The sequence below is a fragment of the Gouania willdenowi genome, chromosome 15 (genome assembly GCF_900634775.1).
Source record: "Gouania willdenowi chromosome 15, fGouWil2.1, whole genome shotgun sequence".
Taxonomy (NCBI): Eukaryota; Metazoa; Chordata; class Actinopteri; order Blenniiformes; family Gobiesocidae; genus Gouania; species Gouania willdenowi.
The window spans coordinates 24,614,297-24,628,638 of NC_041058.1; the positions used below are offsets into that span (position 1 = coordinate 24,614,297).

Consider the following 14,342-nt stretch of genomic DNA (forward strand, 5'->3'; position numbering starts at 1 on the left):
AGCGGCCAAAGCCAAAGAGGAGGGGCACAAATGGCACAAATGGGAGGAGGGGGGTTAGGGTAATGTCATTTCAAAAGTAGGAACAGTTACTTTAAACTGGCAAATAATGGGCATTACAAATCATGAATGTGATTACAAAAAATAGTGAAAAGAGGTTAAAAGTGACAATAATGGGCCAGAATACATGACATTAGGGGGGAAAAGGTTTTTTTTTTAGGGGACAAAAAAGTGCAGGAAAAGCATTGGAATTCAATTTAGTGGCAGAAATGGGATGAATGTAGCAAAAATGCACTAAAAGGGCCAAAATATGCCAAGAAAAAGTGATGAAAATAGGTTAAAATATGGCAAGTGTAGTTGCAGAAAAAGGGTAAAAATTAGCTTAAATTGTAAAAAAAAATATATATATTCCTAAGTTTCTTAAAGGCATTTAGTGACCGTCTCCCAGTGTCCCACAACCCCAAGGTTGAGAATCCCTGCACTAAAAGACTCCATTCACTGATCATGTAGCACTAGTTTCATAACCATTGAGTTCACTTTAAGAATCAACACCAAACACAATCAAGTGTAAAAACAGTCATTTGGTTTCTGGTAAAATATTTATTTGCTATCAAAAGTGTCATTGCTCCATTTGAATGTACAAATGTTTATTTTTTAAAAGCTGAGTGAAGTGTGTTTTGTTGGCTGATACATGCTGTGACTATATTTGTTTTTTCTTCCATGACCTTCAAAGACAAACCTAATGAAAAGTGTTCAAGATTCAAACATTGTTCTCATTCCTTTGGGTGAGAACCAACCAGCATCTTCCAATAAACCTCATTGTCACAGCCCAAAGTCAATGTGCAAATCAACATGTTCAAACAGTCTGAAAGCAGTAGAGAGAACCATTTCATAGCCTCCATGCAGGGATGAATAGAATGTTGTGTAGTTTTTTTTGGTATGGTTGTGTTGTCCACATCCTGCAGCTCTACTTGGGGAAGACGGTGACGACGTCGTAGCCCTCGGGTGGGGTGACTCGCTCCCGTGCGTGCTTCTCACAGTAAATCTGCTCCTCCACAAAGAAATGTCCCTTCTGTTTGAGGTTGACGTCACAGTCTGTGCAGGTGTAGCAGTCTTGGTGACGGAACTTGTCCCGCAGCTTCACCACCATTCCCCTAAAGAGGAGTGAGATCACACCACTTTCATTTATTCATCAAACTTCAGTTAGGCTGAAAATAGCTCCAGATGTGCAGTAAAGTGTTTGGAAAAGACAAAGAAAAATCGACTTATGATTTATTAATCCAGCGGCACAGTTTGGCATCTGATTAAAAAAAAAAAAAAAAAAAGAAGTAAAAATAAAAAGGTCTAGCATTTTAAGCTCATGTTTTCTTCCATTTACACCAGTCCTTCTCAAATTGTGTGGCACCCCCCCTGGTGGGGAACAAAGACATGACAAACAGGAGTAAACGTTCTCAAACAAAGATTATTAACACTAAACAAAAAGCCTACACTCAAGAAAGTAATAATGAATAGCCTAAAAATATTACATAAATTAATAGAGCATCAAATTGTTAGACTGCATTAGATATGCAACCAGAAACAAAATGTAATGTGTATCTAAAGTGCAAAAATAATGATTTAAGTGGACATGTACTTCACACGGAGTGGAACAAATGTATTTCCTTTTTTCTTTTCGCAAGTTTTTTTTGGCACAAATTGTAAACAATGTTTGATTATTTGCTGTATTTTTTACTACTGCACTTTCACGTTTGTTTTTTGTGGAGGTGATTAGTTTAATTTAGTTTTTGATTCTTTATGAAATATGATGTTACTTGTTCCCTGTAAGTTCAATACATTTGAAAATGTGTCATTTGTGCAGATTATTTGGGAGGCAATGGGTGCACGTGGGGCTTGAAAGTTCACCTTTGATCAAAGTGCGGAACACCCAAAACAGTTAGAGAACCACTTATCTACATTAAATGCACAAGACACTGTGTAAAATCATTTTAGTTCAGGTGCCAAATACGGAGCAGTTTGATCTCAAGTGGGCCACAGATTTTATGCAGGAAAACATCTAAATTCAACATTATTGTGACATAGTTTGCACTTCTACGCATCCATAAAATACAATATATGCAAGAAACTGACCATATCCAAGCAATAAGCGATAAATATCAGTCCCAACAACATCTTCACTTTAATTTTCCTCCATTTTGTGACAGATTTTTATTTAATTAAAGGAAATATGTTATAGTTTAAGGATTTTGTAAGAAACATTAAAAATGACAGCAATCATGCAATGTAAGAACCAGGAAAAATGTGAGCCCCTGCAAATTGTTGAGTTTTATTTACACAATGATTATGTTTTGTCTGTCATTTTTACTTTTTCCTGTGGGCCGGTATTGGCCCCCGGGCCATGAGTTTGACACACGTGGTGTAAAATATCACTGCATGCTGCGGTATTCACATTCTAGAAATCTGAGATGAAGTTTATTGTGGAGGGCTTAAGTGTGGTACTTAAGCACTACAAAAGGCCTGATAATGAACTACCTTTTACAGTCAGGTGTAGCATAGAAGACATTATGAATATGACATAGGAGCTTTTACCAAAAGCTCAATGTTGATAGATGTATTAAAAAAAAAAAAAAAAAAAAAAAATATATATATATATATATATATAAAGAATGAAGGGCTTATTGATCATTTACCTGAGTCAGGTAGGAATACATTTGTCAATAAAAACTTGTATTTTCCAATAATATATAAGACAGAAATGCCAATAAGAAATCTAAAGAAAAAAGATAACTAAATAAAGTTTGAAAGAGAGCAGATGCTACTCATGATCTGTACTACATTCAGCCACAGGGGGGAGACAAACTCACAAAATACAGCTGATCCCAGTCATTCTGAAATGTCTACTCAGATCTGGTAAACAGACATTCAAAAGAACAATTCCAATAAAAAAACACAATCCCACTCACACAATCCCAGATCCACACTTGTCACAGACTGGCAGCTTCTCAGCGTTCCCCACGGAGGAGCCGATCTTTGTTGAGGGTGGTTTGACGCTCCTAAAGCCTGATGGTTTATCTGGGTCTCCTACAATTATCACACAATCAGTGTTTTCTTAAGGATTTTACACTTCTCACATGCTTTGGTGAAACAGTAGTTGGACCACAGTGAATTATATCTCTTGTTTTTCTGTGAAGTGACTGTACCCGTCTCCAGAATCTCCTGAAGGACTTTGAATGAAGCAGACTGTCGCGGTGGCTCGTCAGACTCCTGGTTCTCCTGGAGCATCTTGTAGACCTCCGAGTCTGCTACAACAGGAGGACGATTGCTGGATTTTAAAGGATCTGTTGGAGATCTGTAAAGAAAGGGTTCTTTAGGCATCTAAGAAAGGCCAGATATATCTTGATATTTACCTTTAAACAGTCAGAGTGTCTGATGTGAGAGACTAAGAATAAAATAATCTTCTGTATTTTACATTCAGGTGGTTCACATTTTACGTAAAACCGACGTCTACCATGTGTTTTCAAAACTTCAGCTGTGTACCAGCTCACTGCACTATTGTGGTTACTGTATGCATTACAAACCGCTTACATTCATTTATCCATCTATAAAACAAAGAACCTCTGTCTGTGGCTCAAATCTCTCAGCGGTTCAGGGACAGATTGACCTGAGACTTTCAACATGGCTGCTGCAAGGGTGTGCAACGTCATATTTGTTTGAACTGGAATGATACTCTTCATGAATTATTTCATAAAATTGTCTTAAATGCAGCTATGAAGAACAGCTCAATGTTGACAGGTAGTCATGGTAACTCAGGATAAGTTAGAAAACACCCCGTAAAAATATTGACCAGCAGGTGTCCTCAGTGAGCAACATTTGCAACTAAGGTGAGTAATAATAATAATACAAAATTACTTGTTTGTGTGTGATTCAGAATTAAATTTGCATTAGGAATTGTGTTTACAAGGTCAAGTTTACAAGACGATTTAACTTTTACTCTGAATTAAAGTGGAATTAAAGCTCCCATGTAAACCATCCATGAAAAAGTTAATTAACCTCCCACTTTTCTTTAGCAAGACATACTTCCTACGGGGACTGCAGTAGTATTTATTAAAAATACATCATTCCCACACACAAAAAATACATTAAAAAAAACCTAATCATAGATGGAACATTAAATAAAGATTTAATTCAGAAGCAGACAAGTCCAATTCCTTAATAATACAAGACAGGTGAATACTTCTGATTGTCAACACTAAGACTGTGTTGTAAATGTCATACTAACGTAATACTCATACTAAGTCTGAGGTCAGAGTTAGTATGTAGTGCATTCGAATTAGGTAGTATAGAAAGATTGAGTACGCAAGAAATACCCAGATGTATACTATATCGGGACATTTCTTAAGTATGCACGGTGGGAACACTACTCATACTCAACAGCCCCATGAGCGGAACTTAAAATCGTCCTGGGACCTGTTTCAAGCTAAAAGTCAAAAATCCCCTTTTCAAAACAAAAGCATCTTTTCTTGTCTTCCATTAGTTTTTAACTTTTTTGTAAACAGGTCTCTTGTTTTGAAGATAAGTTTTGTCAGTAGCACAATGGCGATCTCCGAAAATCACCAGAATTTCGGCATCAAATGTGTTTCTGCGAGTTCTTAATAGATCAAATGAGCACGTTAATATTTTACTTGGTCACTTTCTCACTTTAAATACTTCGAGGACTTTCAAAGGTGGAGAATCCTCGCAGACATTTAGCGTCGTAGGTTAGAAATGCATCTTGGGAAACTTATCATACTTAATCATACTTATAGTATATAGTAGACAGTATATACTTATTGAGTTTGTAGTGCATAGTAGAGTGTGCCATTTCAAACACAGCTTAAATCTGTATCAAGACCAAGGATCTTCTCTATTGGACGGATTGTTTGTGCACCAGAAAAGCTCCTAATAATGTTTTTCCTGTAGAAATGAAGCCTGTGATGTGTTTACCCCAACACTTAAACACTGATATGGAATCTATAGCAGTTCTGCCAAATTATCAAACAATACAGATTGTATACTGTAGTGTAGATTTCAATGTTTCCAACTGAATGTAGTCACAAGCAGAGTGAAAACAGGGACATTTGATGTGGAAACTTTGACAAAACTGTTGACAGGTTTCATGCATTTGTCCAGAAAGTTACCAACAATTTCATCAAAAACATGAGTACGGTCAGCAAGGTTATCACATCATGTAAAATGGAGCTGAAAACAGGTTTTTGTTGGCAAACTAGTAACTATTAAAGTAGGCTTGGTTGGGAAAGAAGGCGTGAACGTGATTAGCTTTGTACTTTTAAATCTACCTGCTTTCCGCAGCGCTCTGTATTACCTCTGTTACATGCAATAAAAAAAAAAAACACCTGAACCCCATTTTTTAAAGCATTTTCTGAGTATGCTCTCACTTGCTGTTGGGCTCATTAGCCGTAGTCATGGTCTTCACTTCATCCACAGCAGAGTTAAAGCTCTCAATGTTCTGGGAGGAATACAGGCCGGACGGGTTGTTGTATTGGTTGGTCACAACTTTCGGGCCGAAGCCAGTGAAAGGCAAAGCGCTCCTGTTGTGGCTGGAGCCAATGTGCTTCACTTCCTGTGTGAACAGAATAACACATTTAGGTAAGGCCAGAAACAAAGCTTAGGGACGTTTCAGTGTCTGAAACTCACAACTATTGAGAAGTCGCAGCTGTGTCTAAATTAAAAGTGAAGAAACCCTCAAAACAAAAATCTGATAAATATCAGTTAAGTACTGTATAAGCTTCATACAGCGGGTAGAATAAGTTTTGAACAGTCATCATTTTCTCAGTAAATAAATTTCTAAAGGTGGTATGGACATGAAATCTTCACCACATGTTGGCAACAACCAATGTAATGCACACATGCAAAGAAATCAAACCATAGATGTTCAGATCAAGTTATGTTTAACAATGTGAGATGATGTAGGGAAAAGTATTTAACATGAAGAAAAGGAGGTGCAAAAAAGCATGAGTGCAAATTCATATCAGCTGGTTCAGTGCCAGCTAATGGCCTTAATGGAGGCATCTCATTACCAAAGAGTCACATAGGAAACATCTCATGGGCTGTGTTCGAAATGGCACACTCCGTACTAAACACTACAAACTCAATGAGTATATACTGTCTACTACTGTATATACTAAGGCTGTGCAATTAATTGAAATACCATTCCGATTATTAAAGTCAACGATTACAAAAACTATATAATTCACAATTTTTTTTACATATTTTATTTGCTAAATAAAACAAACTTCCAGAATTTCAGACATCTACAAAGAGTAAAGCTTGGCACACACCTATTATTATTACTAACTTGGAGTTGTTTAATTCACGCACATGCAAGCTCCTCCGCCCCGCCTCTCTCAAAGCTAAAACTAGCCTGCAGGCCATCACGAGGAAAGTTGTTGCTCGCGGTCTTGAAACATGGCAGGAGAAACGCAGCTAAAATGCTTGGTAAACAAGGAAGGCAAGTCAAATTCACTGATATGGGAACACTTTGGGTGTGATCATAAAGACCTAGAGCAAAGACATCACGTGGAAGAAGTGTTTTGTGCAAAAGTGAACATACTTGATTTTAGTGCTTGAAGGATTTTATTTTGTGTTTAAAGAATATATTTTACATTGTTTTATACAAAAAATAAAAAACATTTTGGTTGACAAATAATCGTTTAAATAATCATGATTTCAATTATGACTAAAATAATCGGGATCATAATTTCTTCTATAATCGAGCAGCCCTACTATATACTATAAACATGATTAGGATGATGACGACTGGTGACCGTTCCCACTGAAGTATATTTCTAAGTTTCCCAAGACACATTAGGAACCTACAACAACAAAAACCTGAAGCACACTGAGACTAAATCTCCATTATGTCGCCACCTTTGAAAGTTCTAAAAGCATTTTTGAAGAAAAAGTGACCAAGTACAATATCAACATGTGGTCATTTGATCCATAAAACTCGTAGAAACACATTTCATGCTGACATTTCAGATATTTTTCAGAGATCCTCCATTGTGCTACTAACTAAACTTCCGGTTAACTTCAAAACAAGTGTTAAAAACTAATGGAAGACAAGAAGAGATGCTTTTGTTTTGAAAAGAAGATGTTTGACTTTTAGCTTGAAGCCAATACCAGGACAATTTTACATTCCGCTCACAATGGATCATGGGATGGTTGGGTATGACTAGTGTGCCCACTGTGCATACTTTAAAAATGTACTGATATAAATCTGGGTATTTCTCGCATACTCAATCTTTCAATGCTACATACTAATTTTAACGTCAGGATTAGTGCGAGTAGTACGTTAGTGTGACATTTCAAATACAGCCATGGTGTGTAAAAGCAAAGAGCTCTCTCAAGAGTCTCGCAACAACAAGGTTGACCTTTGCAACCTTGTTGTTGCAAAACTTACCCACGGCATTGGGTACAGAAGGATTTCTAAACGTCCAAGTACTGTTAGGAATATAATCCAAAAGTGGAAACATCAGCATTTCACCATAAACCGGCCACAACCAGGTGCACCTCATAAGATTTCTGACAGAAGAATAAAAAGACTTATCAGAAGAGTTGTCCAAGAGCCAAAGATCACTTGTGGAGCGCTTCAGAAAGACCTGAAATCAGCAGCTACAATCGTTTCACTAAAGGTCAGTAAGTAATGCACTCAACCACCATGGCCTGTATGCACGCTAAGTAAGACTCCATTGCTGAAGAAAACGCATGTTGAAGCTTGTTTAAAGTTTGCTGCACAACATTTGGAAAAGCCTGTGAAATACAGGGAGAATATAGTCTAGTCAGATGAGGCTAAAATTAAACTCTTGACGCCATAAGTTATAATACACACCATGTTTGGAGGCTTTTTTCCAGCATACGGTACTGGCAACTTTCATATAATTGAAGGATGGATGAATGGAAAAACGTACTGAGAAATTATTGATAAGAATCTCCTGCCATCTACCAGCATGATGAAGATGAAACAAGAGTGAACATTTCAGCAAGACGATGATCACAAACAGCCAAAGAAACTCTCAATTGGTTTCAAATAAAGGAAATAAAGCTGCTAGAATGGTCGAGCCAATCACCTGACTAGAGTCCAAATGAAAATCCATGGAAAGATCTAAAGATCACAGTTCATAGAAAAGGCCCACGGAACATTGAAGATTTGAAGAGCGTTTTTGTGGAAGAATGGGCCAAATTCACACCTGAGCAATGCATGTGATTACCATAGTCTTGAAGAGTCGCGCATTACCAACAAAGGCTTTTGTATTAAGTATTGAATATATTTCAATACTTTTTCCCCTGTGTCATTTTACATTGTTACACATAACTTCATTTACGGACATGAATTATTTGACTTCTTTGCATGTGTGGATTACATAGGCTGTTAACAACATCTGGTGAAAATTTCATGTCAATAGCACCTTTAAAAATATATTTACTGAGAAAAATGGAGACTTGTTCAATACTTATTTTATCTGCTGTAGATCAATACATCTAAGATCATTTGCTTGAAAAAAAAAAAAAAAGTTGCAAGAGGATGAAATTGCAGAAGTTGGTTTTGATCTTGATTGCAAACACTATCGCAATTAAGCATTGCATTGTGGAATGTGGGGTCCCCATAGGACGCATAGAAGTGTTTTTACTTCATTGTTATTGTAATTTCTTGTGTTTTTGCGGAATGAATTTGTAGCAAAACAATAACGGATATTAAACGAAAAGATCCCAATCCAGCCGAATTGAATGTCTCGTGGAGTGAGGCGATATCACGTCAAATACCAAAAAATGGTTTGAGTGAATCACTGTTCTCCTTGTATGAATGCAGGAAAAACATTTCAATGCATCTGTTTACAGGACTCCACATCCCACAATGCAATGTGCGAAACCTTTCCAAAAAGGTCAATAAGAGTGTTCACAGTGGAGATGAAAAAAAACTTTTGAGTGGCAATTTCAACAGTTTACATCTTTTTTTTTTTTTTTTTACACGCAAATGCTTTTTCATGTATTGATCTATGAGGCCTAAACTATGTCTTTAATTGATAAAATATGTTTGTTTTCAGCTGCTTTAAAAGTTCTTGAAATTCTTGAGAAGTTTTATAGGATGTTTTTTAAATAAAAAAAACTCTAACTTGTTTAAATGCAGTTTCTCCTTCAGCGCAGTTCCCCACAGTTTAATGGGACAAAGTGCGCCTGTGGATTCTGCCATAATTACACCTGACCAGCCACAAGGTTTTAAAGGCAATCACGTCATAGCAGTGGCATGCCGTCAGAGTGGGAACGGAAATACCACCCAATTTGGCTCATGCTTCACAGCGGGAACACGGAAATCGCCTCCAAATATAGCTCATGCTCCATGCCTGAAATTTAAATTGCAGAGCATCTCAAAGACTGTGTGGAAAAAGCGAGCGGCTAACAATACTAGAGTGGACAGCAAGAGCACAACACATGAACACAGTGAAAAGAAAACTCATATGTGGATTTAATACAAGTGCTAAAAACGTGCACACATGTGAAATGCATCCACACACACACACACACACACACTAGGCCTGAGATGTTCATTTCCTACATTCATTCAAACTTTGGCCTCAATTTTCCACTCATCAGGCAGGAACTGAGGCTTGCGTCAGGGCTTGGCTGATAAACTACCGTCTCCTAGGAAACGTCCTGTTGGGAAGTAAACAATGACTTCATCGTTGGCTGCATGAACCAAAGAAAAAAAAAAGTCCCATAAGCTGTCAAATTAACTTTTAAAAAATAATGACTGCTACGTGGGAGTGGGAAACCCGTCAAGAGACATTGGCCTGGACTTTGTTTGAAAAGCTTTCATGTTGACACACCTGTGGCTCGGAAGCAAGATTCATCTTGTACGGGTGCGTCTTCCCTTCCTCAGAGGACAGCGGCGACCACAGTTTGGACTCTGACCTGAAGAGCAGAGGAACAAACTGCTACAAAACATCTGAACAAAGAGATCCTTTAAATGTAACACACCCTAATGCAGTGTTTTTCAACCTTGTGAAAAACACAAGGGGTCGTCTGGAATGTCTAGTAATTGGTTGAAAAAAAACAGGTAAAAATGGATTAAAATAGATTAAAATTCTATTTTTATTTTTATTTTCAAATACACACAATATTATCAAATAATTGTATCCTATACTTCAACCTTCTCCGCCTCCTCAATGATAACAGATGGGATGTGGGTCAAACTGTAAAGTTAAAATACTCGTCACATAATTTTTTTTCTAAACCTAAACTCTGCTATGATCATTAGTTATTATCACCCTACATTTTGTTTTAAAATAAGTTACTTGAGGTTAAAAAAAATAGGATTTGACGTCATATATGACGATGATTGACAGCCGCAGATCTTGCGTAGCTCTCTTTGTGAATAGCAGTTAGGTTGTGAAGGAAAGCAGACACCATTTAACTAGATATTTGATTTAAATATATATTGTGGTTTTGAACTAACCTCTCTAATCTGAACAAGCCGTTGGTAGAATTTCCAGCGGAAAAAATTCTTATGTTCTTGGCTATACATTAATTCTCTAAAATTGAGAAAATAACCAGCATTCAATGCTGTTTTGGCACCGTGCATTATGTTTAATCTGGTTGGTTGCCTATGATGCATTTGAATAACGTTTAAGCTTTATTTTTGTGTAGTTTCACAATGTCCGTTGATCATTTTGAAACAAAAAATAATAATATACTCAGTAACAGTTGGGTGTAGTAATGTAATGAATTACTTCACTTCTTTAAAAAGGTACTTAAGTACAAGTACAATTACTAATTTAGAAATATACTCAAAAGTACAAGTACCCATAAAAGCTACTCAATTACAGTAACGTGAGTACTTGTAATCTGTTACTCTTACCTCTGGTCATCGGACATTTGTGATATCAAAATGGGGTCAAGACCGAAAAAGGGTTGGAAACCTCTGTCCTAATGGCTCTTTTCTCAGGCTGTAATTTCCTGGTTTGCTACACTTTAACACAACATTATGAATGTGAATCCAACAAGCCTCTGCAGGCGTGTTCTGGAACACCTCTTCCTGCTTTGAGCGTACACTCCTAACATGAACAAACACATTTGTCTACCTAATCAATCCAACGTCACACCCAGTTTCAGGTCACACACGAACAGGAAGTCATGATGTAACGCAGCGACGTGACGGTGACACGCAGAACTAAAGTACACCACAGAAACAATGGACAGATTCCTCTCTTTCTAAACAACACACACACACACTATGTAACATGACCAACACCTGGATGTTGGCTGAGCCGTCTCACCTGGCTCAGTTTTTCTGGCCTGTGGCTATGCAGATCAGTGTGCTGCATGTCAGGGCTGATCTCCTACCTGTCTATGGAAAGCACCATTTCTTCCACGCAGCCCTTGATCTTATTCTGAGCCTCCAAGTGAGTCATGGTCTCTGTTGATTCTCCGTCAATGGCTATGATTATGTCACCGATGCACAAGTTTGCCTGGGCTGCTTTACTCCCAGGATTGACCTACAAAAGAGAGAAGAAAAAAAAAAAAACTTCATTTCTTTGAATATTCAAAAATATTCAGTCCAGTTTTTAACAGCTTTAGTTTGATGGCATACCTCTGTTCTATTCAGGTCAGTGCTTCTCTTTTAAGCCTGACCTTCAACGGCCTCTGAACACATTTCTTTATTTACACAAAAACACGAGCAAAGCCCCATGGAGGGAGGTCCGCTACCCAGACAAAACACTGCCTGGAGGCACAGCCTTCTAGATAGAAGCTTGAAACAGGGAGACAGTAGCACACAGCCCAGGAATTCCTAATCGCTTTTCCATGGGTGGAGTGGAGTGAAATGACTGGAATAACATGTCCAACAGGAGCAGTGGTCGTCTCCACAACAGGAAAGATACACAGAGGGGAGCTGGACTGGCTCGAGTCAGCCATAACACAGTCAGCATACAGAGAATGAACATAGTGAAAGCAGTGGGGAGATTATTAGGAAAAGAAAAACACAATAGAGTTAATCCTTTTATCTAATAAACACTCAGATGGGTCTTGTGGGCAGTAATGTGTTTACAACTTGCAATAGCATAATACAAGCAAGAAAGCAGAAAAAGAATCCATGCTAGGAATGTCTAAGTCATTCAAGTTAAAGAGTCACTCTATCCATGAAGGTCCCACACACTGTCAACACATTTTCATCTTTAAATGAAATAGTTGGATCTCCTCCTCCTCCATATTCCATATCTGTCATGATTATAATCTCCATACCAGGAGACTGTAGTCATTTTATTTGACCCAGATGGCATTGAGTGGCCACATATTGAAGTGTTCTGGTTTAATTGGTGATTATAATATTTGGTTACTGTATCAATTATTGTGGTGATGATAAATACTAGTAGGAAAAAACAAAAAGACAACATGGCCTAACATTCTGGCTCAACAAATGGTTTACATTATTATTATCACGTGACCTAAACTGGCTAATGAGACGCTACGCACTTGTACTTCCGTTTGTATTAATAAGTCAAGTACGTTACAGACAAACTAACCCTAACCCTAACCCATGTTACAGACTAACTAACCCACGTTACAGACTAACCCTAACCTATGCTACAGACTAACTAACCCACGTTACAGACTAACTAACCCTAACCTACGTTACAGACTAACCAACCCTAACTTACGTTACAGACTAACCAACCCTAACTTACGTTACAGACTAACCAACCCTAACTTACGTTACAGACTAACCAACCCTAACCTACGTTACAGACTAACCAACCCTAACCTACGTTACAGACTAACCAACCCAAACCTACGTTACAGACTAACTAACCCTAACCTACGTCACAAACTAACTAACCCTAACCTACGTCACAAACTAACTAACCCTAACCTACGTTACAGACTAACCAACCCTAACCTACGTTACAGACTAACCCTAACCTACGTTACAGACTAACCCTAACCTACGTTACAAACTAACTAACCCTAACCTACGTTACAGACTAACCAACCCTAACCTACGTTACAGACTAACCCTAACCTACGTTACAAACTAACTAACCCTAACCTACGTTACAGACTAACCAACCCTAACCTACGTTACAAACTAACTAACCCTAACCTACGTTACAGACTAACTAACCCACGTTACAAACGAACTAACCCTAACCTACGTTACCGACAAACCCTATACTACGTTACAAACTAACAAACCCTAACCGCACGGAATTGTCACATGACTACTGGTGACCTCATCTTTCGTAAGAATAAAATGCCAGTATATGGATACCTATTAGTACTAGGAGAGTCTTCCAAAAAACATGTAGTAATAGCGATGTAGATAGTGATAATGATTTCTGTAAATTCTTCCCTTGCAGAGCTATCAAACGGGCCCTCAGTGGCCCGCAGGCCGTATGTTTAACACCACTTGTCTAAGCTATTACATGTAAACACGGGTTACATATGAAGTCAGCTACAAAAGGCAAAACAATAATTTAAAAAATGAATAAATAATCATACAAAAACAGCACATACATGTCTTAATCCATTAAACAAAGGGATAATTTAAGTCACAATTATCTCCATGAAACACAAAAACACCTTAAATAAATAAAGAAAACTTTAAAAACACTGGTGCATACATTAATAAAGCGGGTTTGGGCGTTAGTGTAACTAAACAAACTTTCATGAACATTAACAGTGTTTCTTTGAGGCCACTTGAAGCCGTAAAGAGGTAAAGTTGGAGCCAGGTGTGGCTGATGATGAGTGATTAGCAGAGAAACCTTCTCTTACCCTGCTGATAGCCAGCGGCTGCTCGAAGTCCTTCCCTCCGACCAGCCTGAAGCCCCAGGGCCCGGGACCCTGCATCACTACCCGGACAGGCATGCCGTGGATCTGTCGGAGGAGAGGAGAGGAGCAGTCAACGGTGCTATGAGCCTCAGGTTCGGTGCTTCACTTCCTGCTGCCTCTGACATGTGCGCGGACCGTTCGCTCCGAGGTGAGCGCGTGCAGAGCGGGGGGAGGACCAACCCCCCTCTCGCCCTCCTCCTCCTCCTCCTCCTCCTCCTCCTCCTCCCTCTGGGCCACGGCCACGGACTGAAGATCGTGTGTTCAACAGAGAGTTCACTCTGAGTGGGCAAAGTTAAAATATTATCTGCCACAACTTAATTAGATTTAATCCCCGGCCTTCTGTGTGGAGTTTGCATGTTCTCCCTGTGCTTGTCTTCTTTTGCTCCTCCACTCCAGCTTCCTTCAAATCACCCACAGCAGAAGTTCTCAACTTGTGGGTCGCAACCCAAAACTGGGCCGCAGAAGCA

General features: G+C 38.5%; 1 protein-coding gene across 1 annotated transcript; it reads right to left on the reverse strand.

Annotated features, from left to right (window-relative positions):
• Nucleotides 1–577: 577 nt before the first annotated feature.
• On the reverse strand, nucleotides 578–14,038 carry pdlim1 (PDZ and LIM domain 1 (elfin)). Its single transcript, XM_028469238.1, has 7 exons — nucleotides 13,819–14,038; nucleotides 11,392–11,543; nucleotides 9,876–9,960; nucleotides 5,430–5,614; nucleotides 3,195–3,343; nucleotides 2,958–3,075; nucleotides 578–1,151 (listed from the first exon to the last, which is right to left on the reverse strand). The coding sequence occupies exons 1-7, from the start codon at nucleotides 13,909–13,911 to the stop codon at nucleotides 965–967; spliced, it is 969 nt and encodes a 322-aa protein (XP_028325039.1). The 5' UTR covers nucleotides 13,912–14,038; the 3' UTR covers nucleotides 578–964.
• Nucleotides 14,039–14,342: the final 304 nt, after the last annotated feature.

Excerpts from the sequence above, each read along its gene's own strand:
- pdlim1 (XM_028469238.1), bottom strand. The coding sequence starts at position 13,911 with ATGCCTGTCCGGGTAGTGATGCAGGGTCCCGGGCCCTGGGGCTTCAGG. Across the intron at positions 11,544-13,818 it reads AGCCGCTGGCTATCAGCAGG|GTCAATCCTGGGAGTAAAGC; the intron begins GTAAGAGAAGGT and ends TCTCTTTTGTAG. Across the intron at positions 3,344-5,429 it reads GCTAATGAGCCCAACAGCAA|ATCTCCAACAGATCCTTTAA; the intron begins GTGAGAGCATAC and ends CTTTCTTTACAG.